Raw genomic sequence first — 27,837 nt, 5'->3', positions numbered from 1 at the left:
TATAAAATGAATGTACCTTTTCTTTTTCACGTTCAATCAGAAAAAATAAGTATTCAAAGCTCCGTGGAATTACACCTCTCAGACTGTGAGTGAAATTATCAGAATCAGAGGGTCCTAAAGAGATTTTTAATTTAAAAAAATTAATTAGTACTACTCAAGAATAATGGTTGATCTTTTTGAGATGTCATTATAGAAGACTTCAGCAAAAAGGGTTTAGTCAGTTTATGGCAAAACCACAGAAGACATGCAATAAAGTTAACTTTCAAGATCTAAGATAATATTCCATAATAAGATTTATATGTAGTCTAAATGATGCTTGTGAAAGTTTATTTTACCTGTCCATAGGTTACCTAAGCCTAAAATAGTATAAACTACTTGGACTTCCATAGAAAACATGTACAGATGTGCAGGTACATCAACCAGAAAGATGGGGTAGATTTGTCCCCATGTTTAGTTAATTACTATGTAGTCCTTGGAAACATGTCAACCAAACTGGTTTTGGTTATTTCAGTAACTTTCTAATGTCAAGTACAATATTAATGCATTTAAAATCACCACTGTATGAAGAACAAGATTACAAGGTGATCCCTTCCATATACAGAGAGGCCTTAAATTCCTAGTTGGGTAGGAAGCAGTTATTTTGAAAACCTCACTATATTTTAATATGGAAGACCCTTGCACACTAGAATATTTTTCTTCTACACATGCAAGGGATATCAGCCAAACAGGGAAACCAGTAGAATACTCATCATTTTTGAGAAAATTTACTAAAAGTGTTAGATTTAATTGAAAAGCTTCTCTCCTGTTAAAAACAGAAAAAAAAAATTCTACATCTTCAGAAAGATAGAGGAGAGTACCTATACTTCACTCTTTTGATATAAAGCAAGAAAACTGCGCTGAGCACTACACCATTTCTTCAATCTTAAAGTTATCTGCAGGAAGACAAAAATCTAAATCATCCCTGGTGTTTAAGCAAGACAACATTTCAACTCAAGACAAAAAAAAAATTAAGAAACCACTGAAAGATTAAGCTCTCTCATCCACTTACCCATCATAGTAAAGGTTTTTCCTGACCCGGTCTGGCCACTAACAACAAAAAAAAAAAAGGTCAGGATAAAGCTTTATTCTGGCTCTAAAATTTTTGTTAATCTGCATCTTTTAAGGAGAACTCACAGCTTAAAATAAATAAATAAAAATCTTCTAAACTAAAGATAAAAAGAGACAGAGGCAAGCTGAGAAATCAGTCAGCTAAAAAGGTATAAAAATAGAACAGCAAATTTAAGCATGAAATTCTGTTAGATAAATCACCTTTTCTCTTCCCCCACCACCCACCATTTTCTTCCTTATTTCTGTTGGAAAGGGAAATAGTGGAACTTAGCATTAAAGTGAAGGCTTTCAAATATATACATTAAACTAATTTTTGGGTCAATCTTTTGGGTTTTGTGTCACCCAGTAGTGCACATAAACCCAAAATGAGAAAAATACTTTTAGGTTGCATATATCCTTTTTTTAAACCATAGTTATTAATCATGCTAGAGAAACTTCAGGGCAATTTCACTTCATTTTTCCACATTTGTATATTGTAACAAAGTAGACTTCACTTCACAGTTTTGCAAATGCTGTGCTAGGCTAAAAAACCCAGTAGGGTTTTGATTAGATCAGTCCCTCAAGTTAGCATTTTTGGCCAAAGTGCTTACTCAGTTTTCAAAATGAAAAAATATTGAGACTTAATATAATGATATTCATGCTACTAGTCATGGATATATTTCTACCTTGAAAACATTTTGAAAGTTAAAGTTATCATTCATGAGTTTTCCCCACAGGCAGCTAAGACTCACTAAAGAGCTGAGCTGGCCAAATATCAAGTTAAAGCGATTTTCATTCCATTTTACTATGGACATACTGAAAACAACTAGCTTTCTCTTTAACAGTACAATAAAACTTCTAGTTTTTGGACAAACAATTGTAAACTTATTTAAATTTTACTATCCACATTATTGGCCTTAAGTATTAGAAGCATAACACCTACAAATAGATTGCTCCAAAAGAGGAATAAGTACTCCTCTTCAATATTGCAGGAACATTCCCTATCTTGTGCTGCACTAAGGAAGCACTTTCAAAGTTTACTGTAACATTAGGCAGGCTCTGGCACTTAAAACCACAACTACTCATTAACACAATCTCCTCAAATGTTGCAATTGCTATGAAATACCATTAAATTACTTACTATGCAAAGATGGTTCCATTGTAGCCATTCATACAAGATTCAACAATATTTTTGGCCACACTTGAGAACACTGACTCCTGGGGACAAGGGAAAGAGAAGGCACTTGGCACCAGTCATTTAAGTATCTCTTCTATCACTGTTTTCTATGCCATAACTTTATAATGTATAAAAGAGATGCATTCCTTAAAGTTAGATGTGTATCATGACCCCTGGAGTTTTCACAGCAGAACAATACATCCTAAGTCTGTGACATAAATCACTCCCTCTGAAAAAATTTTATTCCTTTTTGATAACTCAAATAAAAAAATAAAACTCAGCATCATAGTAACAGCTTTCAAATACATATTATATTAATTTTGGTCCAGTGTTTTTGATTACTTTTTGTGGTTTATACCATCAGTAGGTCAACACTGAACCTATGACACTCATCAAATCTAGTTAGCTTTCAACATTTGCCACCGTACAATGGCTTATTCAAAAAATCTGCACAACTGTTAGCTTCATCTATTTTCACGTATTTCTTGGACCTGCAAGAAGAGCCTAGCTGCAAATAACAGCCTACAGTGGGTGGGGTTTTTGGGGGGTTTTGCTTTTTTAAACAGAAGTTAAATGAAATTGAATTCTTAGAGGAATTAAAATTATGTTCAGAATTTCAAACACAATATTATAAAAATTAAATTGAAGGATTTTCCTTCCAGTATTACTCATCCCAGATGAACAACGCATCTGTTTAAAAGGCAAATGTATAAGAAAGAAATATAACTAATAGAATATAAACTTGTAAGTTCCTAATATACAAATAGCATCTTTAATATCAGCTACTGACTGCCAGGTATTTTGATATGTTTGTCTCAACAGGGGGGTTTATTTTCTGTCTATGGTGTTAGTGTAACATTTACAAATAGAAGCTTCAATTTAATGCAAACTTTAATTAAAGAAATTAACAGTTAAAAAATACATTAAAACCATTAGCAGAATTTAGTGCAGCATTTCTGTACTACAACTACATATTACCAATCTGACCACTGCAAAAAATAAGACCTAAGGCATTACATCTTTCAAAAGGTTTAGTGTAGCAGTTGCTAAAATTTGGGGGAAAACTGCAATATCATTATTAGATTCTGGAAGTTATTACCTGTGTTGTTTCCATATTTGCAACATAATCAAAAGTGAAGATCTTTGGCTCAGGCTTCGAATGCAGACGGATGGTATTTGATGAAAGAACAGATAAACACAAGCCTTGATCTCCATCAGTTAACGCAGTTCCCTCTGAAGGGGGACGTACCCTTACATAAACTTTGATAGCATCACCTTCAACACTAAAAGAATATTTATGCATTAGATTACTTTGAAATAGATCTATCAGCTGTTTGATAAAATTAAATCACAAAAATCAGATTAAACATGTGAAGTCATCCAAAGGTATCTCCTGAAAATATACTACTTCTAGCTGTACACATCAATTCATTACAAGTCAAAGATTTATTAAAGGTAACAATGTGGCAGATTTAAACACAAAGATTAAAGGTAACAATATGGCAGGTTTAAAAACAAAGAACATGAAGTTAGTGGAATTTATTGGTATTGCATGTAACTTCAGCTCTAAAAAAAACAAACTACATTTCACACTGAACTTGAGATATATAAAACCAGTGTTATAATAAAGGTTTCAGTGGTTTCTAAGACTATGGGCTGCAAGAAAGTTACTAGCATTTTTATTTGGTGCTTGCAAGAAGGGAAAGAACAATGAATTATTGATCCATGAGTCCAATAAAGTATAGCAATGCCTACATCTAAAAGCTCCCTAACCTATTTCATTAAATTTATCAGTGGATGCACCAGTAAATTTAGCTTGAATAAGTAACTGTGCATGACTATTATATTAAAGCTTTGAGGAGTTGTGGCGTAAATACCAATACACCGATATAATATTAAAGAACTAAATTCTTACATGAAGTGGCAGCAAACTTGGATTTACTTTACTTCATTCTTTCCCAAAAGGCAGTTATAGCACAAGGGTGTTATAACTGTTACTGATTTTTACTTTTGGTAAACAAGAGAAAGGAACAGAATAGTTTTAAAAGTGGGGGAAGGACTTCATGACTGAAATGGGGGGTTGGGGAGTGGCAGAGAAAAGGTCTAAAAAAGAACAGGAAGCAGCTGAGAAAGGGAAGATGTTATACTGGATTTAAGACACACCACACTAACTTGCTGAATATTTTTTTCATTAGATAATATTATGCGGAGTTGTGGCAGAAACTGTTTATATTTGGAGGAGGGCTTTCTGTTTTTTGTTTTAGCTTAGGACTTCCTCACAGAATTGAAGTTCCTCATGGAATATCTCTTCAGAGAAGAGATATTTGTCCAGCTGCAGAGTTAGTGGACAAATGAGAATTTGCTGCATGGCAGCATTCCAAGAGGAATCTGATGCCTCAGAACAACACTTTTATTAACAGAACATTTTTTTGAAAACCTAGAAGAAAGTTAGGAGAGAAAGGCAACAGTCTTGTGCAGGAAAACATTGACAGAAAAAACTTTAAATTATTTTACAAAGTTATACTAGGTTTTGTTTGCACTTTTTGTACAGTGTGATTATTCATACAGAGGAACTGGCCAATACTACTTTACCTAGGTGAGTTCAACAAAGGTAATGCAGAGTCACGTAAATCTCCTACAAAATAAAAGTGAAACACACACACAAAAATTAAACAAGATAAAATTATTGCTCAAAACTCCATATTTAAATAGAAAACACTGTAAGCAGTACTGAGGGAAATAAATGGAGAGCCTTATAAATATCTGTTTCATGCATGAATCAGAACTGCACAAAAATATTTAGTAACTGTCTTCCTTTGACAGAAAGTTTGCAGTTTCTTGCAAAAGTAGAGAAAGCTCCAAGTCCTGCAATGTGAGCATGCACACACTTGTAAATGTATGTACAATAAGTAGCCTCTTAAATTAATGTATCTAAGGTTTTGCAAGTGTTTTGGAGAATAGGAACATAAATGTTAATAGTATTATATATTCCCATTATATTTTAAAAATTGCTAACTCACTGCAGATAAAACAATACAGCATTAAATAGTTTTACTCACGTGACTGCAAAAACTCAATTTCCTAAACCTGCACAACTGAGTAGCTATATTACTTTCACTTTTATGAAGTAATATTGAGCACTCTGTAATACATAGAGCTCTCCTATACGTATGAGCATCATTTTGCACAGCCTCACATTTCAAGGAGATGGCACATATTACCCCATAGTAGATACGGTGCCTTATTTTTTACTTAAGGGTGAATCTGACATGAAATTATTTCATCTAGGTTAGTAAAAATATTAACTAAGTAACATAATCAAATTTTAAAAATAAGTAAAATTACAAAAAAAGATTATTTCCCAAATATTCCAATAATAAAGACCTTATGAAGTCTCTAAAAGTGCACAAGTTCTATTGTAGGAGGATCCCTTTAAAAGTAAGATTAATTACGATGTGCCAAGGCACTAACCTTCTCATTAACACTCATACTACATAAATATCCTGCTGCTGCTATGCGAGCCTACCTGCTTTGATTCACACAATAACATTTGAGGGATGTGCTAACTTCTAATTCAGTTATTTGTTCTTCAGATGCACAAGGTATCAAAACGAGCTGGGACAAGAAAAGCAGTGCATCTTAAAACTTAAATCAGACTGATAGATATTTGCACAACCTGTACCCTGGGAAATGACCGACTCTCAGCTAACCGTTCTTAGCTCTCAAGCGCTGCTCTCACTTGAAAGTTTGTAAGAGACTAGTTACAAGCATCACAGCTAATTAAAACTCGATAAAATTACAGAAGACGAACTGATAAACGCGGGACGGCTGAGAGCAACAGGGTTTGTAAAGCCTTCCCGCTTAGGAAGGCTGCTTACACGTATCACCCACAAGAAGCGCCTGGGGATGTCGGTGCCAGAAGTACTTCTGGAAGCGCTGGGCACCCCTCTCCGTGCCGCTCCTTCATCCCCACCACCCTTCCCCGGCACCACCGGGGCCAGCGCGGCTGCCTTGCGGGCGCTCCAGGACCGCATCAGCCCCTCCGCGGGGCACCGAGCCCAGCCAACACGGCCATACCTCTGCCTGACCCTGCTTGTTCTTACACATGGGTGATACTCCCCCCGGAGGCGGTCGGCCCCAGAGAGCAGAGCCGTTCCTCACCCGGCCGGGGGCACTGCCTGCAGCGCGGCCTCCCTCACCGAGCCGTCCCGGTCCCCGCCTGCTCCCCGCACAGGGGGGAAACATCCCTCAGCCCCTTCACGGCCGCACAGCCCCACAGCCACTCCGTCCCCCCTCACCTCTCATGCCGGGAGCCATGATCGTCGCCGGCCCTGCCAACCCCAACGCCCCCCCCCACCCACCGGCCACCTCTCCAAAATGGCCGAATGTTTGAATTTGGCGCTAAGAGCAGCAGGCAGCGTGGCCCCGCCCCCTCCTCGAAGCCAGCATGGGCGCGGCCATTTCGCTCTATGCCCGCCTTCCCTGCTCCGGTTTCTCTCCTACCATTGGCTGAAAGTGCCTTCGCCCCCTTCACGTGACGAGGAGAGTTACGGAAGGGAGGTGGTGTGCTAGTTATGTCCTACTAGGGCCGCCGTCCTCTCGCGCCCGCTCGGCCCGGAAGCGTGGGGCGGGAGGCGGCAGTGCGGCTTGGTCGCGGGCAGCGGCCATGAGCAAAAGGAACCAGGTCTCCTACGTGCGGCCGGCCGAGCCCGCCTTCCTCAGCCGCTTCAAGCGGCAGGTCGGGTATCGGGAGGGGCCCACGGTGGAAACCAAGGTAACGGCCTGGCCCCGTGCTCGGGCAGCGCGGCCCTCCCCGCCCCGGGCTGCCGCCGGCCCCTTGCCGGGGGCTTGTGTCGGGGCCCTGCTTCACTTCCCACCGCCGCGGCCGGCCCCTCGCTGGGGGTGGGAAGGGGCAGCGCTCGCTCCACGGGGCCTCCCGTGCCACGATACCGCCCCCGGGGCCTAAAATGAAGGCGGGGGAGAGGCCCCGTCGCAGGCGGTGGGGAAGCAGCACTTCCAGGCTTTGCCCCTGTAGGGCAAGGGGTAACAGTAGTTACCCGCTTAGAATTAGCTGAAACGTGTCTTTGTAACTTGTTTTTGCTTCTGTGCTGGAGATTCAAAACAACAACAAAAATCCAGTGCCCCTCGCCATTGCTGTTTTTAATATTTGCAGCCATGGTGATCATGGTGCCCTTTGCAGAGCAGCCAGTGCTGACCTGTCAGCGCCCAAGTCGTCTCTGGGGGCAACAGGGGAAACAGCAGTGATGTCCCAAGTTTAACTGGCCTTACAAAGCCCAGGCAGGAATTAAAAAAAAAGTGGTTTAGGAGTATGGTAAAAAGGTATATTGGAAAAGGGTTAACATCATCTTAACATCAGGTCAGCAGACACAAACTCTGGTGTGATGGCCAGGAAGGCAGGACAGGGGCAGTAGGGGTTTGAGCCAGCATGTTAAAAGGCAGCCTTTTCTGGGGGCATTCTTTTTTTCTATGTTTCCAATGTGCTTTTGCATATGTTTCCTACTAACTGTAAGGTTTTACAGGATGCCGTAAGAAAGAGGCCCGTCATTATTTGTGACAAGCTGGAATTTGAGATAAAACTATGCCTTTAGTAAATTTAGTATGAACTGTTTTCCTTGCTGAGGAAGATTGCATTTTGTCTATCTCTTGGTAACTTAAGTAGATTATGGTAGTACTATCCATACTTTTCTTCTAAGATGAAATTTTCCGTTCCTATAATATTGCCAAACTTTATGTTGTTGCAGTGAAGTTTCCATGCCAGCAAGTTTATTTATATAAAATTTTATTCCAAATGATGCGTCTGTCTCAGAGCACCAGTTTGAGAGAGTGGAAACAAGGACATGGTCTTCCTTATGTCAGTAATGCTTACAATGATTTGGTTAGGCGGCTTTAATAACAAAGCCACCATGAGCTCCCTTTCCCTTTGCACTGTTTTGAGTACAGCATAGAAGATTCAAATTTGGACCCACGCATTTAAGATTTTCTTAGTGTTGCATGGCAGACAGTACTTGTACAGTAAAGATAACGAACAAAAGTAATGAATTTCTTATCTTCCAAGTTCCTACTGTTTTGGTCTTTAATTGAAAGAACCCATACTGTTTTTTTTCTAGGGGATGCTATGTCTCAGTGATAGAATTGAAGTGCCATTTGGACAAAGCGTGTTGGGAGGGCCTGGCACTGACAGCTGTGCCAGGTCTCCTCACTTACTGCAAAAGTGAAACCAAAGAGTACTAACCAACCCTTAGCTGTTGTGATTTAATGTGATCAGAATTGCTTTTATTTCTCTCCTGTCTAGAGAGAGCAGCTTCCACTTGCAGATGATGATAGTGAGAACGGCAGTGACAACGAAGATGAGCAGCCTCAAGTGGTAACACTGAAAAAAGGGGACTTGACTGCTGAAGAAGCAATGAAAATTAAACAGCAAATCAAAGAGGCCTTAAAGTCAAATGAATCAGGTGAATTTCAAACTAACTTCTTGCTTTGTATTAGCCAAAGAGACATAACCCATAAAAGGGAGCTTGACATTTTCTCTGTTTTCTACCGTTTAATACTACCTTTGATTAGTTGTTTGGAATTTTTCAGCTAAATAATTTGGACTTGTAATTCCTAATCTGAAGTCTTTGAGTACATATCCAGGCTGTCTGGCTTTTTATAGCGTTGAGTTCTGTGCGTCTTGATTGTGCATCATCCTATCTCCAAATACGACCTTAAATCTTTTTTTTTCTTTTCTTTTCTTTTTTTTTTGTTGTTTTTTGTTTTGTTATGGTGTGTCATTGTCCTAGTATACAGTCTTTTGACACCACCTGTGGTAATTTTTTAACTCATTAATTAGTTCAGCCAAATTTGACGGTGGAGTGGATGTCTTAAAGGTAGTCGTATGAGTTCATGAAAGAGAGTGTCTGGGCAGAAGGAGGAAACTCAGGTTAGCACTTAGGTAGAAAGAATGGCAGGTGTGTAAGCTCAGTAATGTGTTCACTTAACTGACTGGTCCATGTTACTACTTGCTTAAAATCATCCCCCAGTATGTGTTGTGACTTGCAAATATATTAAGCAAAACTGAATGGATTAGTTGAAAATAACAGATGATACAATAGTACCAAAAAACAGCAAGGTATAGAAGAAAATGTTTCTTTGCTACAAAGAATTAGAAAGCTTTATCTAAGTTATTTAACAGGCTTTTCAAGAATGGGAAGATGGAAGTAGTATGGGAGAGGTTGCTGCAGTTAGACAATAAAGACGTGAAACTAGCTGATGAATACAGTTATGTTAAGAATTTCTGTCAGTATTCATCATTCAGATATGTTTTATATAAATGCTCTGAGAGTCCAAAACCTTCCATCATCACACAGGGTGTGATGAAATGTAGCTTTATTTTTATTTTTTTTCTGACAGAAGACGTGACAGATTAAAGGTAGATATTACTGTCTCTAGTGGAAATGTCTTGACAATTAAAAATCTAGAACTGGAACCTCACAAATATGAAATAGAAAGGTGATTCATAGAAGCTGTGGACCTTTTCCTCAGTTAGCCATTGTGGCTATTTACAAAGGCTATAAATTAAATTTAGAGCAGATTAAGAGGCTAGCATACGGCTATCAATATGACATCCTTAGCTTCTGTCTTTTTCTGCCGTTTGGATTCGAAAATTCAGGTTTGTGCTGTCCCTATGTAGAAGTATGTGTTAAAATTTAAGTGGTAGAAATGGTATAAATGGAGAAGTCAAATAACAGTACTGGGAGAAAATACATTGAGAATCTTACATTTTTGAAAAACAGATTGGTGAAAAATTCTTAATTTTTATAATGTAGGTTACCTTGAAACTAAATAAAACTACATCTGATTTGTTTCTGCAGGTAGATATGAGTATGTAAGGTGTAACCAGGTAGTGGACTGAGGGCTGCGTTTACATAACTTGAACTCCTCTGAGAAAATGTGTTCAGCTTCTGGCTTACTTCCTGGTCTCTTATTATTGAAGTGTAATGCATGTGCTTGGTGTTGCAGTTTGTAAAGTTGTCACATGATTTCTTTTCAAAAGTGGGATCACCCTCCTAGTATTGGGAGACATTTCAACGTATTGGAAAGAAACGGCATGATTCTTTCTAAGCATTGGTGTCCCTTTCATATAAGCAACTTGAATTTTGAATGATCACAGTAGGAGGAAAAATGATTTTGTAAGGCTGGGCAAAAAGAAGTAGTTGTCCATGAGAATCTATTGAGGTGGAGTCCATGCTGTGAAAAAAGTCCAAAAACAGCTACTAAGTTGAATACATAGTATGAAATGGCAGTGTATTTGAATAGAGTAACTGAACTTCTTTGGTGGATAAAGAAATTCCTAAGACATAATTGTATGTTGTGAGGATGGTAGTATTGAGTCCCTGTAGGACTTCGGCACCTCTGCTTATTACCCCTTCAGCCCTTCAGTAATAGCTTGCATTTGGAGGAGAAAACCCCACAGTAGTAGGTAGCAGGAGTGTTGAATCACTATGCTCTGGGGACTGCTGCCCTCTGTTCTACATTATTGTATTACTATTCGTTCATCTGCCTTTGCTGTTAATATGAGGTCTTGGCCTCCTTTTCCTTTTTTTGGCTTATGGGAATGAACAGGGCACCTCTGCTATGGAGAGGACCTGGTGTGAAATGTTTAATGAAGGTGTAGGTGACTGTGCTACACCTTGCTGAAGGCTTTTTTTGAGTCTTTGTCCATCTTTGCACTGACAGTCTGACCTCTAGATTTAAATTCTGATTTCTAGTTGGAGGCAGGTATTTAGACAGCTGGTTACTTCCACTTTAGTAAAGAGAGTTTTGAATAAGGTGTTCATTTATTTTCTTTTTTTTTTTTTTTTAAATAATTGTCAATTCTGATGGATACTTTATACTTCAGTGGGAAGTATAAAGAAAGTTTGATTCTGCATGATTTGATTACATTTCTTGTTGCTTTGATTTTTATCCCAGAGTTGAAAGTGAAATTAATTTAACGGGTACTAGATCATAATATATAGCGCCAAATCAGATCATTAGTGAAATTACACGAAGCTGAAAAGGTAGCAGGGAAGTAAATTTTCCAACTGATAATCTTCCTTTCCACCATGGATCAATGCCGAGGCACTTTGATAGATCGTATGTAATGTGCTGCTAACTATCTGTTGTGAATAGAAACTCTTAGTTTTTCAAAACATGGAAAGTACTCAGTTTTGAGGTTCTGCCCTCTCCTCTTTTGTATCTGTAGTGATTGTCTTCATTTGAAGGTCCTTGTCTTCAGGCTTTGGTTTGGGATATTATTCTAGGATTTTCCATATCTCATTTACATCGTTTCTCCTTAATTTTCTTCTATAAGTAGTTTGACACGGCTACACTTTTTTTTATTTCAGGCACCAGCAGTTTCCATTACTTGCATTTTCTTTTACAGATGAGTAACACTTTTGCATTAATTTGGCAAAACCAGCTGATTAATGTCCTAGCTGCACTTAGTTGCCTCCTAAGGCAGAACAAAATTTAGTGAAGCTTGTACGTTGGCTTTTGCAAGTGTAATCACAGGGACCTTTTTTATCTAGGACTGAACCTTTCCTATATGAGAAAACGCCTTTCCATATTGAAATATTTTTCTCCATGGAAGACTGAATTAGAGGCTTTTTAAAAAGAATTTGTTTATCAACAGTCATTTTGCTTAATATTTTTATGCAGCATTTTATAAATTCTTGGTTCAGAGACAAAGAAAAATGGTCTTACAAGAAACTAAATTTGCACAAAAGAAAAGATGGCAATTACTGCAAGATACTTTATCCCAGCATTCATTATAGTCTATGGAATTGATTTTTCTACTGCTTTTCTAGTTCATTTGTCCTCTGGGACACTCTGATACATGCAGATGACCAAATTTTGGCAGAAGGTGTCCTTACTCATTCAAAGTCTTTTAACACTATTCTTGTCTCATTCTGTATGCTGGGGTTGGGGGAGGACAAGAGAGGGGAGAGGCAAGAATACCTGTCATGGGTATCGGAGCTCTTTCCTTAGCTTAAGCAGCTGTTATATCAGATACATATCACAGAGTTCATGCTGCTCTTCATCATGTGAACAGCAGGAATCGAAATCAAAGCTAATTTCACAGTATTTAAGTAACAAAACCTTTCCCAAGTATCCTCATAAATGATTGAGACTGAATATCTGAGCAAGACTGGCCTTTTTACCTTCATGATACCAGCGTGCGGAATTCCTGTAGCAAATGCTTCCAAAGGCATACAAAGAGATGGGTGGCCAGAAAGCACTAGAAGGAGCATCTGAAACGGCTGACCTGAACTTCTAACCTTAGAAACCATTAAGAAATTTGCCAGCTTATCATAATTTTTTTCCAACCTTTATCATTGAATTGATGTATATCTTGGAATATTGTTTGCGCTGCTCCTCCTGTTGTTCCTGCCAGTTTAGTGGCGTTTGTGTTTCTTGTTGTTGCCTCATTAACCTGTGCGGACAGAAACTGCTGAAAAATGGTGCTGCTAACTACACAAATGACTACTAAATAAAAAATACAGTCAACTGAAGAGCAGTGTTTCTTTTTCAGACCCTCATTTCTACTTCTCTTGTAATACCTAACTTGCAATTAAAGAGCAGAAAAAATTTTCTGCATTTGTGGCTTCTTAAATTGATGGTTTAAGCTGAGTTTTCAGCTCAATGTTTGATTGTGCCCCTCTTAGTCAATCAGTGTAAACATTTGTGATCCAGGTAAAAGCAGCAATGAGGCTATGAACAGTCAGAATTTGAACTGCTAGTGTAGTTTTTTGACTCTCTTATCACAAGTGGATTTTATTATTTCTCCTGTAATGCTTTTATGTTGGTTTTATTTTACTTTGTGTGTTTATCAGAAATCCTGCTTTCCATAATTTGTAATACTGATACAGTCTTTCATCGGGGCTCTGTTTTAAAAACTACCAACACTGAGATTGTTTCTTCAGTCTCTTCTTTGCATTGCTCAGTACAAGTCAGTTTTTGGAGTCATTGATAAAAACAAAAAAGACAGCTGACACATAAGAGTCTGGTAAAATTAGAAAGGATGAGGTGAAGCTTTTACCAGCTGGAAAAGACAATCTTAACAAATCAACAAAAATTTATTGAGCTGCTACATGCAATTCTTTCAAAAAGCATAGTCTGTCTGTTCTCCCTCTTTGCACAAGTTGCTTAGGTAAGGTTAGGCCTGCTGTGTTTCTTCATCTGCTTCATTCTTTGTCAAGCACTGCCAACACATCATAGCTCTCTGAAGTTGGCCTGGGCTTCCTGCTGAAAGGAATGTCCTTGAGCATATAATGAAATTTTGACAGTGTTTAACCAGGCCAAGAGCTAAAACCTTTTCCTTTGATGCAGAATGATCCGCAAATAGTATTGAGGCCCTGGAGGTCAGAGCTAAGCTAGTTGCCATTTTGGTGGAGGTTTTGAGCTTTGCCCTGTTTATGCACTTTCCTTATTAAGAGTTTAAATTCATATTGCAAAGATACCTATCAGTTTCTCCACCTGGTAGACAAGATGAAATGATTTTGTGCAGTTCACAACGTGGGTAGCGGGAGACATGGGGGTAAAATTGAAATTTCTGACTTCCATTTTTACATGGATTATGAGTACATAGTTGTTTATCTGATTTATTTTGCGGATATGCTTTTGTTAGGTTTTTAGAGGTTTGGTTTTTCAATTTACCATTCTAAGAAAATGTAGTAATTGCTCTTTAAAAGAGTGTCCAGTGAGATTTTTTTATGCTCCTCATGCTTATGCAGTAGCTGGTTGCTTTGAAGTCCTATTTCCACAGCTTTACTGGTACTATATACAGTCTGTGTGCTGACTGGCTCAAGTATATACACAGTTGGGTCTGCTTATAAGTGAAATTTTTCTTATAGATGCTTTTTTTTTTTCCTCAGAATTTGGCTTATATCATGTGCCTCAGATCTTATTTAAGTTAGAAGATCTGGGTTTCCAAATAAACATTGTAGTTAACCAACAATTAGTAAGGGGAATTATTTTATATTTAACTTCAGAGCCCCAAAATGGAGGCAGTTATGTGGAAAAATATTTTGAATTTTTAATCCAACTTCTGAGAAAAATGGTACATAGTGCATTTTGATTGGTTGGGTGTGATATGTTTTAAGAAATAGTTATTTTTCTCTGCCAGAATTTACCATAGGCACTTCCTAAGCTTCTGTATCCTATGTACAGCATCTAAACGCCTAAGCTTTCCATGCAGAATTCAGAACAGATCCATTGACAAGTATGCTTATCATATCTACAGTTTACTATTGCTGGTATTGCCTTTTAACTGTCATGCTTTTGTAATGCACCAGTACTGAAATATTTTCCCAAAACCTGGTTAGTTATTTTCTGCATAGTAGTCTCCTCTCATAAACTACTGCAGAAGAGTGCATTCTGTAGAAGTCATTGACAGAATTGGTGCTTAGTTTTTTAAGCTAGATTTCTTCTTAAAAAGGGTCTGTGAAAGTTAAGGAATTATAAGTGAAGTTTCCTAATGAGGTTGATGATCTTAATTTGTACCACACAACCCTTAAGACACCAGATATAATAGTTGTATTGTTTGGAGTATGCACTGAAGAGTGTTTCAGCCAGCGCTGTGCATGGTAACACTGAAATGTTAAGTCTTCTGCCATAATGCTTATGAATTGAGGAAAGAATTTGTGATAAAGACAAAAGATATTTATTGGTTATAATTAAATAGCACATAATCTTGTCAAACACATGCATATTGTTAGGAAATTTCTGTTGCATAATTAATTTCACAAAAGTACTTTAGGAAAAATAAACCTATGGTTCTTTAACATCCTGTCACATATATATTACAAAAATTGCACACTACTGCAGCGTGAGCCTTTGTGTCTGATTCATGACTTTACAATTACAGGGGATTTTTTCCAGAAATATTACCTTGATGCTGTTACTTGTGCAGTAGCTTTCCTCCTCTGCCTGATAATCCTGGAAGGGACTTCTCTTGTTTTTAAAATTGTTATTTGCTCTAGTACATGCAGAGGAACAGAATTAGTCAGTAAGAATAGTTTGGTGATTTTACAGATACAAAGAAACCCTAAAACTTTCATCCCATATGAAAATAAAAGGCAGGTTTATGACTATGTAATCTTTTTAGCTATCTCAGGAGGACAGAGTATGTTAGAAGAAAAAGAAAAGCTTTGTCTTGTATATGTGCCATTTTGTTCTTTAAAGATATATCATAATTCCGACATAAGTGCATTTGTTGTTATGGATTTTACAACTAGTGAAGTGGAATTAGAGGATCCTATAAAGTTGTCGTCTCCATTTTGATGAGTGGATGCGGCTGGATTGTGTGGGAAAAGCTCTACTGCTCACAGTCTCTTCTAAGTTAAAGCTCTGGTTAGTGAGAACCCATTTCTAATAGGAACTGCAGGAGAACTGTCTTCAGGGGCTGGTTTCCATGGAGCAGATGCGTGTGCATGAAGGACATTCATCGATACAGACTTTGTGGCCAAAAAAATACATTTTCATGATCGTTGTATTCTATCAGAGGTCTCGCTGATCTTGGTCCTGGGGAAAAAGAAAAGATAATAGTGAAGGTCTGTATGTGTGTGTGAACATGTGCAGATGAGTTCTGATTTTACTCTGTTTGTTATAGATGGTGAACCAGAACCTGCTGATGGAAAAATTATGTTCAGGAAACCAGCCAAACGTTCATCAGAGAAGTTTTTGGACTTCAATGTAAGTTCAAGTAAGAAGATGAAAGAGGCAAAGAAAACTAAGAGAGAAGCAACTACTCCTCAGAGTACAGCTAAGCAAATAAAAAATAGCAGTCTTCTCTCATTTGATGATGAGGAAAATGATGATTAGGAGCTGTATTTTTTTATATTTTACTTACACTTCTAGAGATCTGAGTAAGATTGAGTGTTTTCTTAGAAATTGAGGCATGGTATCTGAGTCTTCTCTTAACTTTGCTATAGTCCAACTAGAGAGACATAGTATAAAACTAGCAAGAGCTAAGTCTTTGCAGTTCAGATGGAACTGTATGAACAGTATGTTATGTCTTATTTTAAAAGAGAATTTAAACATGTATGTAAAAGCTATTTGAGGTCACAAATGTGTAGCAAAATATACCTGTACATATCCAGCTTATATAAATTTTCAATCAATACATTTTAAAATATCCTTCATTACTAAAAATGTATTTCCTCTCTATTTACTGGCCTTAGTTGACAGTTGTGTGTTTTTTACCTGTTATTGACTTGACATTCAAAAGAGAGAGACTTCATTGCTGCGGAACAGAGACTGAAGTTTTCTGTCTCATAGCTTAACAAAAGTTTGCCCTAACTTTTGCATGTGTGGTTTGGCAGATTAGCTCTTTGCAGAGCCCTTGCAGTAAGTGAGCCTGCAGTTGCTAAAATCATGCAGTCTTAATCCTGCCTTTGGTGAGTGCAGTCTGAGAAGCATCAAATTAATTTGAATTGATTGTGCTAGCAAGATATAAAATTTTTGATTGTAGTTGATGGTATCAACTAATGCAAAAGAAAGATGCCTAAACCCTTGGATATTGTGCACTTTGGTTATCATACTGATGGGCTCAGTGGTTTGGTGCTGGGGTTTTTTTTTGAAATATATTTGTTCCAGTTGGCTACATATGTGTTCATAATTATTTGGGATCTCAAACAGCTTATTTTTAAAAAATTATTTAATCTTTAAGCTGTGGAAAAGCATTATTTTGGTTTTCTTCAAGTAGGAAATTGTAAACAGGAAATTTAAGTCAAGAAATGTTATAGCTGTGATACAAAGTTTTAAAATTTTTCAGTTGCCCATGTACAATACACTGAAAGTGATCATTTCTGTACCATTTATGTAACAGGATGTGCTGAAATTCAAAATAACAGAGAGCTGATGGAATTGGGGAGAACACGGTGGTGGAAATGGGACTAGTGACTTTGAAATTATTTTGAAGTATGGTGTGTTCTGTAACCATATTTAAGCAAGACCTGAGACTGCTGCAGAATTACAGGGTACAAAGCAATGAAACCAGTTCTTCTGTTGCGTGACAGGACATTCAAAATTATTTGGGCTGTAAAGCTTCATTGAGGAGCAAATTTGAAGTTGCTGTGTGAAACAGCTCATTTTAGTTTGTTAATCTGGTATTAAACAATAAATTATGTTTTCTATAAGTGGTCCAAAGATACTTTAATGAAAATTTCAGTGCATAAAATGGGATTTTTTTGTCACCTGATAATGAAGCCTCTTATGACTGCTACCTGTCTCTGTACATACCACCCTCCTTGCAGCATAAGACCAATGCAAGTCTGCATACTATTTCACACTGTGTGAGTGCATGTTACTCTGATTTTGAAAATGAATAGATTTGTTGTCCTTTGAGAAAGTTAAAACCAGACCTATAAATGGATATTAAAGTCATGTTGTAGCACTGGTCTGATATTAGAACTGCCAGAGAGGTGCAGTGTGACAACCTGATTATTCCCACGAGGACATGTTACATTTGTAAATACAAAATTTGTCTGTATTCTGCATATATAAAAAAGAAAATGAAACATAGGAAGAAGAAATACAGAATCAAAGGTTCCCAGGGATTAATCTTTCCATTTATTTTGTATACTTCAAACTTGTTTGAATCCATTAAAAAATATATATATACACCCATGAGAAATCTTGTAGCATTACAGTATACTGAAGGAATATTTGGACATATTTCAACAACTGAGTAAATACTCTGACTTGCTGAGACTCGTCTGAAAGAATGAATTAACCATTGACTGCTTACTTAAACTTTTCTGGTTCTGTTCGTCAGCACAAAAATATACTTGCTTACATTTTTCTTGCACAGCCTGAAAACTCTTCGCTTTAGCTGTGAGGCAGTTTAGGAGACATGGCTGTCAAGAGATAAATGCTTGCCAAGGATCAGAGGGAATTTGGATTTACCTTAAAATTAGAGAGGGTCTCCCAAATATGCAGCTGATTTGGCATGTTCAAAATAAAATTGAGGTCTTGTTTGAATCTGGTTAGTAATTGCATTTAAACAAAAATTACTATTCCTAGTGAAAGACTTGTGAAACTGAAGTCCAGTAAAAAGAGAGTTACCTCAAAATATTGGGTGCGGTACTTTTGCTTAATCATGCTCCTTGCCCTACAACTTCATGACAGATGCCTGGAATGCAAATAAATTAAAAGGGTTTACTTGGAAATAATATAATGAAAGGCATGTTGTTCTTCAGGCAACACAGCAGGGGAAAGAAAGGTGGATACGGAAACCCAGTTTCTTTCCTTTATTCTGACTCTGGTTTGTAATGCTCTGACCAGGAGACCTCTGTATTCATTGTATTTCACCCCCAGTTTACTTAACAATAACTAATTGGATATATTTATTAAGAGGTGTGAGTGATGCACAAAAGTATTTTAGTCAAGCAGTCATGTGAAAATTCAGTGTTCTTAATGTGACACACCAGGAAAATTACACACGCCATCAACTCCCCATGAAACCTGTGACTAAAGAGAACAATTACTTGTTCGTTTAGGAAAGAAAGGTGAAACTGTCTTAAGCAATCACCTGCCTTAAGCAATGGGTCATGGAAAAATAATAATCGCAAGAACTTTCTAATAAAGAGGAAGCCAAAGTGAGCACATGGAACATGGGGCTAGGACTGGAACGGACAATTTTCCTGGCTTTTTCTTTTTTTCTCTCTTCCCTGCCCCCATCCTCAGTGCTTTTCCCCTCCTGTAGCGGGGAATGTATATATATTTATTTTCTTGTGGAGCTTGCTCAGCTAAGTGTGAGAGAAGCGCTGTGGAGAAGCAAGGTGAAAGTAGCTGTGGATTACCTAATATGGGAATCTTGTACAGTTTTTATTAATACAATCTTTGAAATTTCCCAGTTCGTTAAGACTCCAAAACATTTATTGATGGTGGTCTTAGTTCTTGTTCTTCTTAGCTGAGCAGTAAGCCGGAACAAACCTGGTGAACTGTAGTAGCATTGCAGCAATGGATGCTTATAGTGGAGGCTTTTCATGTTGCAAAGGTGCTTGGATGTCATCAGGAAAGGTGAGATGCTCTGTCACCTTTCTTGGTTTTGAAGAAAGAGGATCTTTCTCTAAATGATAGGAATCAAGGTGAATCATCAAGAATGCTGCATTATGCAAAGACATGGAACAGAATAAGCAAGAAAATGCACGTGTGGGCAGGTGGTCCAGGAGTTCCTACCCTTGGTTATATTTCTAGCCTGTCTGATTAGGTTAATTTTTCTCAAATAAAAACAAATTGTTGGACTGCAAATGGTCATTTCATTGGCCTAAACAGGAAGGGATGAGTCAGAATTGTATTCTGATAGTTTTTGTGTCCGGCACTTTTCCAGGAAATACAATTTGGAGGATCAAAGGCTGTGTTTTTCAGACACTGAATACAAGAAGCCTGTATTTAGCTGTTTTAATTACACATTTTTTTAAGTTTCATCACAGGACTTAATGTCTTTTTTACAGTGCTTCAGTATATAATCCTGTTAGGAAGCTGCAGATCTATAATGAAGCAGGAAGTAGCAATGCTATTGTTTCAGCTGATTGTTTCCCTTGTGCTGTAGTGCATTAACTAAGAAATGCTTCACTTTGCTGTGTAGAGCCAGTTGTATTCTCAAGGACATCAGGCGTGCCTGAAGATGAGTCATTACCTTTGGTACAGCACAAGAGGTATGATATGCAGTCTCAGCAAGTGTTTGTCCATCGAAGTTGGTTAATAACCTATAGCCCTCTCCCGTGGCAAGATGCCATAAATCAATCCTTTGTGCATTCAGCAAACAGAAAGGCTGGTGTATCAACTGCCTTTTCAGTATCATCCCTTTATTCCCATTCCTAGAGTGAGGTGTTAATCTGCAAAGAGATTTTTCATGTCGTAGACCTCCCCTTCTGCCCCATTTCCTTGAGAGCATTCCAGAGACAGCAGTCACAAGGGTAGCTGTTAAAACCACGGGAGAAACACCACAGGGTTTTATGTGAGTGACTGCAACCTCCTGTAGACTTCCTCAAGATTTTGAGAACCTACAAAATCTCAGAGCCAGTGCCTGAGAAGTAACTTTCTCCTGGGGAAAAGGGATGGGACCAGTCAGGAAAATTATGCAAGATTGAATTCTACAGTGTTTACCCCGCTATCACTTCTTATTTTTTGTTGGAGGTAAAGCAACAGCTGGCAAAAGCAGTTTTTCCTCTATCAGAAGATGTAGAGTGGCTTTGGTGCCATTCCAATCCATATGGCAAAGGATTCCTTTTCCTTGACTCCCGTGGCAGTCCTCAGTGCAATGCCTGATTAATTAAGGCCATGGGCAAGAGGGAGCTACCTTGTAATAGGCAGAAGTTATTAGAGAAAGGTGTTGTCAAGCCTCCGTGGGGTAACGGTGATCACTGCACACTTCTAGTTTTGATATCATAAAAGAGTTGTTCCCTTAGGGACAACATAGTGACAACGAACTTTAAAAGGGCAGATTATAAAACTATGAGGAAAATGGTTAACAGCAGGCTGAAGGGCAAAGAGAAGTACTTAAAAACCATAGAGATCTGCCTGGAGGCTATTTAAGAACATTGTATTAGAGGCACAGATGGTTTGTATACCTCTGAGCAAAAACATAGCGTGCGAGAAAGAACGAAACTCACAGGGTTATGTGGGAGAAAAGCGTGAGCATAGAAAGGTTGAAAACGCATCCCTTAAAAATGACTACTGTCTGAATGACAGACTAGGAAACATTATCAGGAGAGTGGAAAGAGCTGGAAAGTGTCAGTGCTAAGAAAAAGACTGTAGCAGCTGCTGACTTTGGATCCCCAGGATGAAACACCAAAAAGAGTGATTCTAATAATGTTCTGAGCGCTTTTCCTTTGAAAACTGGGCTACTCCAGATGAGACTTCACCAGAAAAACAAGGATGCTCTTAATCTGAGTTAGCTAGCACTAATCAAAATCTCAATAAAGCCAAAGCAGTCTGCAGCTTTAATACGTGGCTAGGCCAAATTTAAGAGTAAAGGAGCCCATTCAAACATAGTTTCTTTATACTAGGACTTTAATTTCACCTTGTGTTAGATTCAGTGCCAAAAATGATGTTTTTAATCTTTGCCAAAGAAGGCAGAGAGAAAAAAAAATCAAACATTCCTAAAAAGTCTAATTTTAGTAAAAGCAGAAAGCCTACATTTGTTCTGGTACAGCTTTGGGCTGAGAGAGAGACTATCTGATAAGGATGTAGTGAGGTTTGCAGAGCTTTTTCACCAATGTGTAATTGGGCAGATGCAGCATTTTGTTGTCATGTATCTGAGAACAGGAACACACTGATTATAAATTAGAAGGGGAACATCTCAAGTATCACAAATCTGATGATGTGTGCAAAAAAAGTGTCCTTGTGAAATCTATGAAAGTTATTTTCTGGTTTAAAACCAAGGAAAGGCAGGGGAAGGTTAGAACAACTATTTTGGCAATAAAAATTTGATGCACACAGTCTCAGCGGGACTAGAGCCCTGGCATCTAGGCTGTTTTATTCTGCCCTGTTAAATTGAAACAAACAATTCAGCTGCCCGAGTCTCTTCTTTTCTCCTCTGACATGCCAGCTATCTCAAGAGAAGAGATTAAGCATTGTTCTGATCAGTGCCATAGCAGCAGCAGCAGCAGTTTTATAATTTAAAGGCTGCATAAAATTTATGGAGCACTGAGAAGAGCTTAAATCAATTTTATGATTTTCATAAATTATTTCAGGCGGATGATGTTTGTGTAGAAAGCCAGTGATGTTTGAGCTGTTTATCCAATGGACAACAACATTCAAAATAGAGGTTTTCAAAGGCACCCGTGGGAATTATGCGTTCGAGTTTGATGGGAGTTAGAAGATTTGTTCCTTTGAGCTACTTAATATTCCACTATTAATTTTTAATCATGCCAAATTGTTTCAAAGACTTGGTAAAAATCAAAATTAGAGGAAGGTCAAATTCAGAGCAATTTTTAAATTCCACTGCTATTGTGCTTAATGTGCTTATAAACAGTGTGTGTGGGGGGTAACTTGTAATTCTATTTCAGGTGAAAAACCACTTTGGGACTTTAAGAGTTAACCCTTTTCTTACCACAGTGTAGTTTTGGGTTGTTGTTTAGGCCTCATTACTGTGAGGAACCTTGTTCTCTCTGCTTAAGCCTGTTCCTGCAAATCACTCCAGCTGCTACAGAGAAGGATCTGCCTCTAGAGCAGAAAGAGAAACAATACCTGGTTCCTCGTCACACATTTCAAGATTATATAAGACAAATACAATTCCTTACATTACAGATATGAATAGAGATTGAACTTTCCTTCCAGACGACTAGCCAAGGTGGAGCTGATAAGACATAGTTCCCATTTCATCCTATTTTGGGTATAATTGGTGCTTGAAAGAGCCCTCCCCTCACTGGGCATTATACCCATCAGGATACAGATAGGTTGGAGACCTTTCATCATATCGGTATACCTCTAAGCTGTAATATTCGGTGCTTAATTTTCTGTATTTTAAACTTCTCCAACTCCTCTAAAAAGAAATCATTGTGTTTCAGATTATTGCAGACTGAATATGCTAAACATGGTATTAATGGGAAGAACTGTTGCTGAATTCCTCTATGCTGGATGGGCAGCTTGGGCTAAGTTATTTTCTGATGTTACTCCATTGCTGTCAATAAAATGATACTGATAGATACGTGAACTCCTTACTAAACCTGAACAAGGTAGTCTGAGGTGAATAGGTTTAAATTCAAGGAAGTGAAGTGTTGGACACTCCAGGATCTTGCCACTGAATTCCTATAGCCAACAACATGCATAAATGATGGCAGCGACTGACTCAGTGGTCATTCTGCAGGAAGGATCTGTGACTGCCGTGAATTAAAAACTGAACATAGGCCACGGTGTGAGGAAAGCTAATGCAATTTCGGCTCTATAAATAATGTATCATGGAGAAGAAGTGTGAAGTAATCCTACCCTACTTATTCTCTGCTTCAGACCTTAGCTGGAGTAATGCGTCTACTTTTGTGCACTATACTTCAAAAAAGAAAAATGTAGACCAATTGGAAAGTCCAGCAGAAAGTAGTGCTATTGATCAGAAGTCTAGAAAACATGACCTGTGAGGACAGATTGAAAGAAGGGGGTTTATACATCTAGAGAAGGGAGATGCAGGGGAGGGAATAAGAATGTGATACCAGTCTTCAGATATGTAAAGCTTGCTGCAAAGAGGAAAGTAATAAATTGTTCTCTGTGTCCACTGGGAATACAAAAAGAACTAATGGATTTAAATTGCAGCAAAGGAGATTTAAGGAAGACATTAGGACAGGCTTTCTAGCTGTAACAGTAGTGAAGTACTGAAACAGATTGCCCGGGGAGGTTGTAGAATCTTCATTGCCAGACGTTTTTAAGAACAGGTTAGACAAACATCTGTCAGGAATGATTTGGGTATAATTGATCCTGCCTTAGGGCAGAGGGCTGGACTAGATGACCTCGCAAGGTCCCTTCCAGCCCTATTTTCTGTGGCTCTTTCATTAGGAGGGCTGATGTGATATTCCTAGGACCTCATCATTCCTTTTAAAACCAAAAACATGGTATAGCAATGCCAAGAGTCAGATTTAAAGTGACAATATCTGGGAAAATTCAAAGCTTAAGGTTGATATCCCACCCTTAATTATTAACACTTGAATGTGTGTAACACTTGTTCAAAGGCTAAATACTTGGAGGTTACACAACTGAGTCGTTGATGACCAGACCGTGATCTTTTTGGTAGCATAATAATCTGTTTCTTCTAACGTGTATTGATCTTACATATTGCAACTTCCATTTCGTCATTTGAGTAAGCAGAAAGCATTGGTCTTTAGCATCTAACATATTCCAGGTGGGGTCACTCTCATTTCACATGCCATCACACATTAGGCCACATGCTATGCTTCCACTCACTCACTCCAAAGCTTGTTCTTCGACTCCAATTTATCATGACGCTAGAGCTCAGGTTCATTACGTGGTTGTGTTTAAATCACTAATACCACTGTTAATGTGCTTGGTACACTTCTCTCCCTTCTCAGACACTGGATATTCCTCCTGCTGCTTTCTGCTCACATGTTCTTTTATTCCTGTTGATAAATTTCATTTTAATCTGTCTTTTGCTGCTTTCCCTTCAAGCTGTGCTTGCGTTACAAACTGCGGTTCAGCAGTTTAGCAATTGGATTGCATCCAAATATTACCAAATGCCACATCTTTTAATATCAGGCAGAGCAGCTTGAATTTTCTTCCTCAGAGTGCTGCAAAAGACACACTGGCATGTTTTCTGTGCAAACGCCAAAAAAAAAAAAGAGTTTAACAAAAGATGGGGGGTGTGAAGCAAGCTGAAATGTCTGTATTCCCAGAATTTTGTATTTTCCCTGACTTCAGGTTTTAGTTCATGACCCAGCTGCTGATTTATGTAACTCGGTGGAACTATGCCAGTTTCGAGCAGCCAAGAATTTAGCACTGTCACTTTGGTGACTGGTGGTACCTTAGTGTTCAGCGATGTGACGCCATATGTTTTTCTCCCCAAAGGCCATGCCTGGCCATTGATGATCACAGTATTGCCAAGCCCTCAAGTTCAAAAAAATCCTATGTCAAACCATGAAGTGGCGTTATAATATTTACACACACCCCCACACACACCTGTGTGTGTGTATATACATACGTATGTATGTATATATTATACATTTGATTTGAGTTTGAGTTTGGCCCTTCAGTGTTCATGGCTTTTGAGCTTTTCTCTACAGCTACATGGAGAATAGAAACTAAAGTAAAAATAAAAACAAAACCAGAATAAAAGTGGGCTCTTCACATAATCACAGAACTCTTCCAGAAGCTGAGGCTTGAAAAAATTCAACATATACCATGAAAGATGGTAACATTATGACTGGATATTTGGCCATTAAATTGTTTTACTGCATCCAGCAGAGAGAAGGATGCTATCGGTTGTTTTTCATAACGGTTAAATGCTCGTCAGGGTGCTGTTAAGACACCCTTTCCTCTGTGTATCTTTGATATTCCCTTGTTACAGACTGACCATATTCACTGAAGCTGTGGGTACTGCATGAGGTTTGCCATAGAGGAGGACTTCCCTTGATTGCTGTGGGCTTTGGATCAGAGTCAAGAATAGCTTTTGCCACGGTTGCCCATCTGTTTCACTTGAGACTTGCCCTTCACATGTTTTGGAGATAGATGGACAAACAACGCAGATATCCTGGTGCATCCAGATCATGGCTACCTTCCTTGTCTTTTTTGTGCATTCTTTGTGCTTATTCCCCAGCTTCTGCTGTCGTCGTGTATGTGGGGGATAAAGTGCACCTCCAGGCCGGTGCTCCAGAACCCATGTGTCCCCTAAGTTTCAACTTAAGACACATTGGCTCAGCACAGCCCTTCGTCTGAGGATGGATTTCCCCCACGTCACTTGTTTCTACTTTGTGCTTTGCATTGCTCAAAACACTCATTTGCTCCCCCCTGTGGGTACAGTCCATGGCAAAGCATCACTTGACCTTAAAATGCAGTTTCGTTCATTTTGCCCATTAGTTAACACTGAGGTTAAGATGAAGGTAAACCTTATTATTTGGACACTGCAATGGGGATCATTTCCTGCTCCTGTCACATGTTTCCTGGATAATACTGGTTCTTAACGTCTTGTTTTCCCGTATTGGCAGTTCACCATATACCACAGCATGAGGAGAATAATACTTTTTTCCTACCCCTTTTGTGTCTAACTAGCCTATTTACATATGGTGGCATTTTTTTTGGATTGTGAGCGCCCCAATGCATTTTTCCTTGTACCTCTTGGGCCATTTGCTCTTTAGTTTTTCCTCCCCCCTACAGCGCCAGCACTGAGGCTAACACGTCACCCAGCAAATCTTCCCCGCAGGGAGGGAAGGGGCCTGTTCACTGCACCTCCTGGGCAGAACTGGAGCGAGCATTTGCCATGCAAGCCTGTTTCTCAAATTCAGTGAGGTAAGGTCTTTGCATCCTATCACACCTCTGCAAACCTCCTGTGTTGTCCTCTTTGCCCTCAGCTTTGGGTTGGCACAGGCAGAGACCGAAAGTTCCTCTGAATGGTGCTCCACCATTCCCCCAGCTCCTCTGCACCTGTAAGGAGTTCAGAGTCCACAGTGGCTGCAACACCAGCTGGATTAGGGTTTTGCATGAGTTAGAGACTTTTATGTGTGGATGCTAGCTTTTTTAAGGCACCTTTCAGTGCTTGAGAACCTGTGTAGGCTCTCATAAATAAATGCTTTTATGTCAGGTGTCAGCTTTAGTGCAGTCATACAATACCACACGCACAAATACATACCCATGGATCTTGTTGAGCTGTGTGGTTTAGAAAGCCAGTTCCCGGGTGATGGTTCGAAGGGACAACACTCCTGTATTATGAGTTTACACAGCACCTACCTCAGAGGAGCCCTAATCTGTGCTACAGACTCTGGAGTGCTACTTTAGTACAAAAAAATAATAGTAATTTGTAAATGAATCAGGGAGATTTTAAAATCAATTTTCTTCAGCAAACAGCAATTATTGAAATGATTGCAGTTATCGCTGAGGACTGAGCGTATAAAACGCTTCAAGATACAGAATTGGATTCTATAAACATATAATTCTTTTATCAATAATTCTTGTAAGCAGGCTTCTTTCTACAGTCTCCCTTTTGCCAAAACTCTCCCCTCTACTGTATATGAGCTCATTTCCCTCTTGGATAGCTGTGGATTTGTTGGTATACAAATTAATTTTATTATTGACTAGAACGAACATTTGGAGGATAAGAATGCCATTGCTATTCATACCTAAAGGTAATCAATACAGGTACAGAGGAATAAATATTTTCTAACCGAGTCAGCATCCTCTCTAGCCTTATTTCCTTTTTCTAAAACCCACAGGACTGTATCCTGGCTGCTGTACATGTGAGCAAAGCAGTGAGAGGCAATAGCATTTACATCTTGTTACCAAAGAAGGATCACGAGGGAGAGAAACTTCTCTCCTGGTCTTGCCTCTGACCGTGCTCCAGCTCAGCAGTTACTCACTCATAACCTATGCCTACCCTTTGATTGCAGTGGCAATAATTATTTGTCTGTCATCCATTTGTTACCCCCAAAACAGTGAAGAAATAAATCCCTACCTGAAGTGGCCTGATGTCTGCTTGGGAATGGCAGCCAGCAGTCTGTGGCCACAGCGTTTAAGAGAGAGGATGTGAGGGGATATTACAATGATGTGGTGTGGTTTACATCAGCCTGGGACCTGTCTGCAAAATGAGTATTATTAGCATATAAAAAGCAAAGGAAAGGGGAAAGAATAGCAGAAAGTGGTGCAGTTTGCCCTGTTCCTGGCCTATTCTACTGGCCAGCTCCAGCTACTCCCGACCGATCACTGGTGCCGTTTGCGGTGTTTCAGGCTTTTCTCGCTCAAAGGCACCCAGGAGATTTACACTCGCTTGTAGCCAGATTCTGCCTTAATTTACGCCTGAAATCAGTCGGGGGCTGACAGCGTCAGAGCTAAATTTTGCTTTGCTTCAACCGGCTGGTCCTTTCACGGAGCGAGAG

The 27,837-nt window shown here is 38.8% G+C and overlaps 2 protein-coding genes across 11 annotated transcripts in view; one reads left to right on the top strand and one right to left on the bottom strand.

Moving 5' to 3' along the window:
• Window positions 1-6,632, bottom strand: part of KIF15 (kinesin family member 15) — a 36,929-nt gene extending 30,297 nt beyond the window's left edge. The window contains exons 1-6 of the mRNA XM_072853779.1: window positions 6,562-6,632; window positions 4,856-4,898; window positions 3,363-3,546; window positions 2,228-2,304; window positions 1,049-1,086; window positions 17-114 (exon numbers count right to left, since the gene is read on the bottom strand). Coding sequence (XP_072709880.1) covers window positions 17-114; window positions 1,049-1,086; window positions 2,228-2,304; window positions 3,363-3,546; window positions 4,856-4,898; window positions 6,562-6,580 — 459 coding nt within the window. The 5' untranslated portion in view covers window positions 6,581-6,632. The remainder of the gene's footprint in view (window positions 1-16; window positions 115-1,048; window positions 1,087-2,227; window positions 2,305-3,362; window positions 3,547-4,855; window positions 4,899-6,561) is intronic.
• Window positions 6,633-6,815: 183 nt separating this feature from the next.
• KIAA1143 (KIAA1143 ortholog) overlaps window positions 6,816-27,837 on the top strand; it is an 84,136-nt gene continuing 63,114 nt past the window's right edge. For 4 of the 10 annotated variants that reach the window (XM_072853774.1, XM_072853775.1, XM_072853778.1 and 1 more), the window contains exons 1-3: window positions 6,816-7,037; window positions 8,577-8,736; window positions 15,915-15,997. In XM_072853774.1, coding sequence (XP_072709875.1) covers window positions 6,930-7,037; window positions 8,577-8,736; window positions 15,915-15,997 — 351 coding nt within the window. In that variant the 5' untranslated portion in view covers window positions 6,816-6,929. Of the gene's footprint in view, window positions 7,038-8,576; window positions 8,737-15,914; window positions 17,443-19,895; window positions 19,966-25,319; window positions 25,340-26,125; window positions 26,272-27,177; window positions 27,221-27,837 lie in introns of those variants that run through there. The other 6 variants (XM_072853772.1, XM_072853769.1, XM_072853773.1 and 3 more) reach the window with 6 other exon arrangements.

This window comes from Ciconia boyciana, chromosome 2 (assembly GCF_034638445.1).
Source record: "Ciconia boyciana chromosome 2, ASM3463844v1, whole genome shotgun sequence".
Lineage (NCBI taxonomy): Eukaryota > Metazoa > Chordata > Aves > Ciconiiformes > Ciconiidae > Ciconia > Ciconia boyciana.
This window is presented reverse-complemented; position numbering and strand designations above follow the sequence as displayed.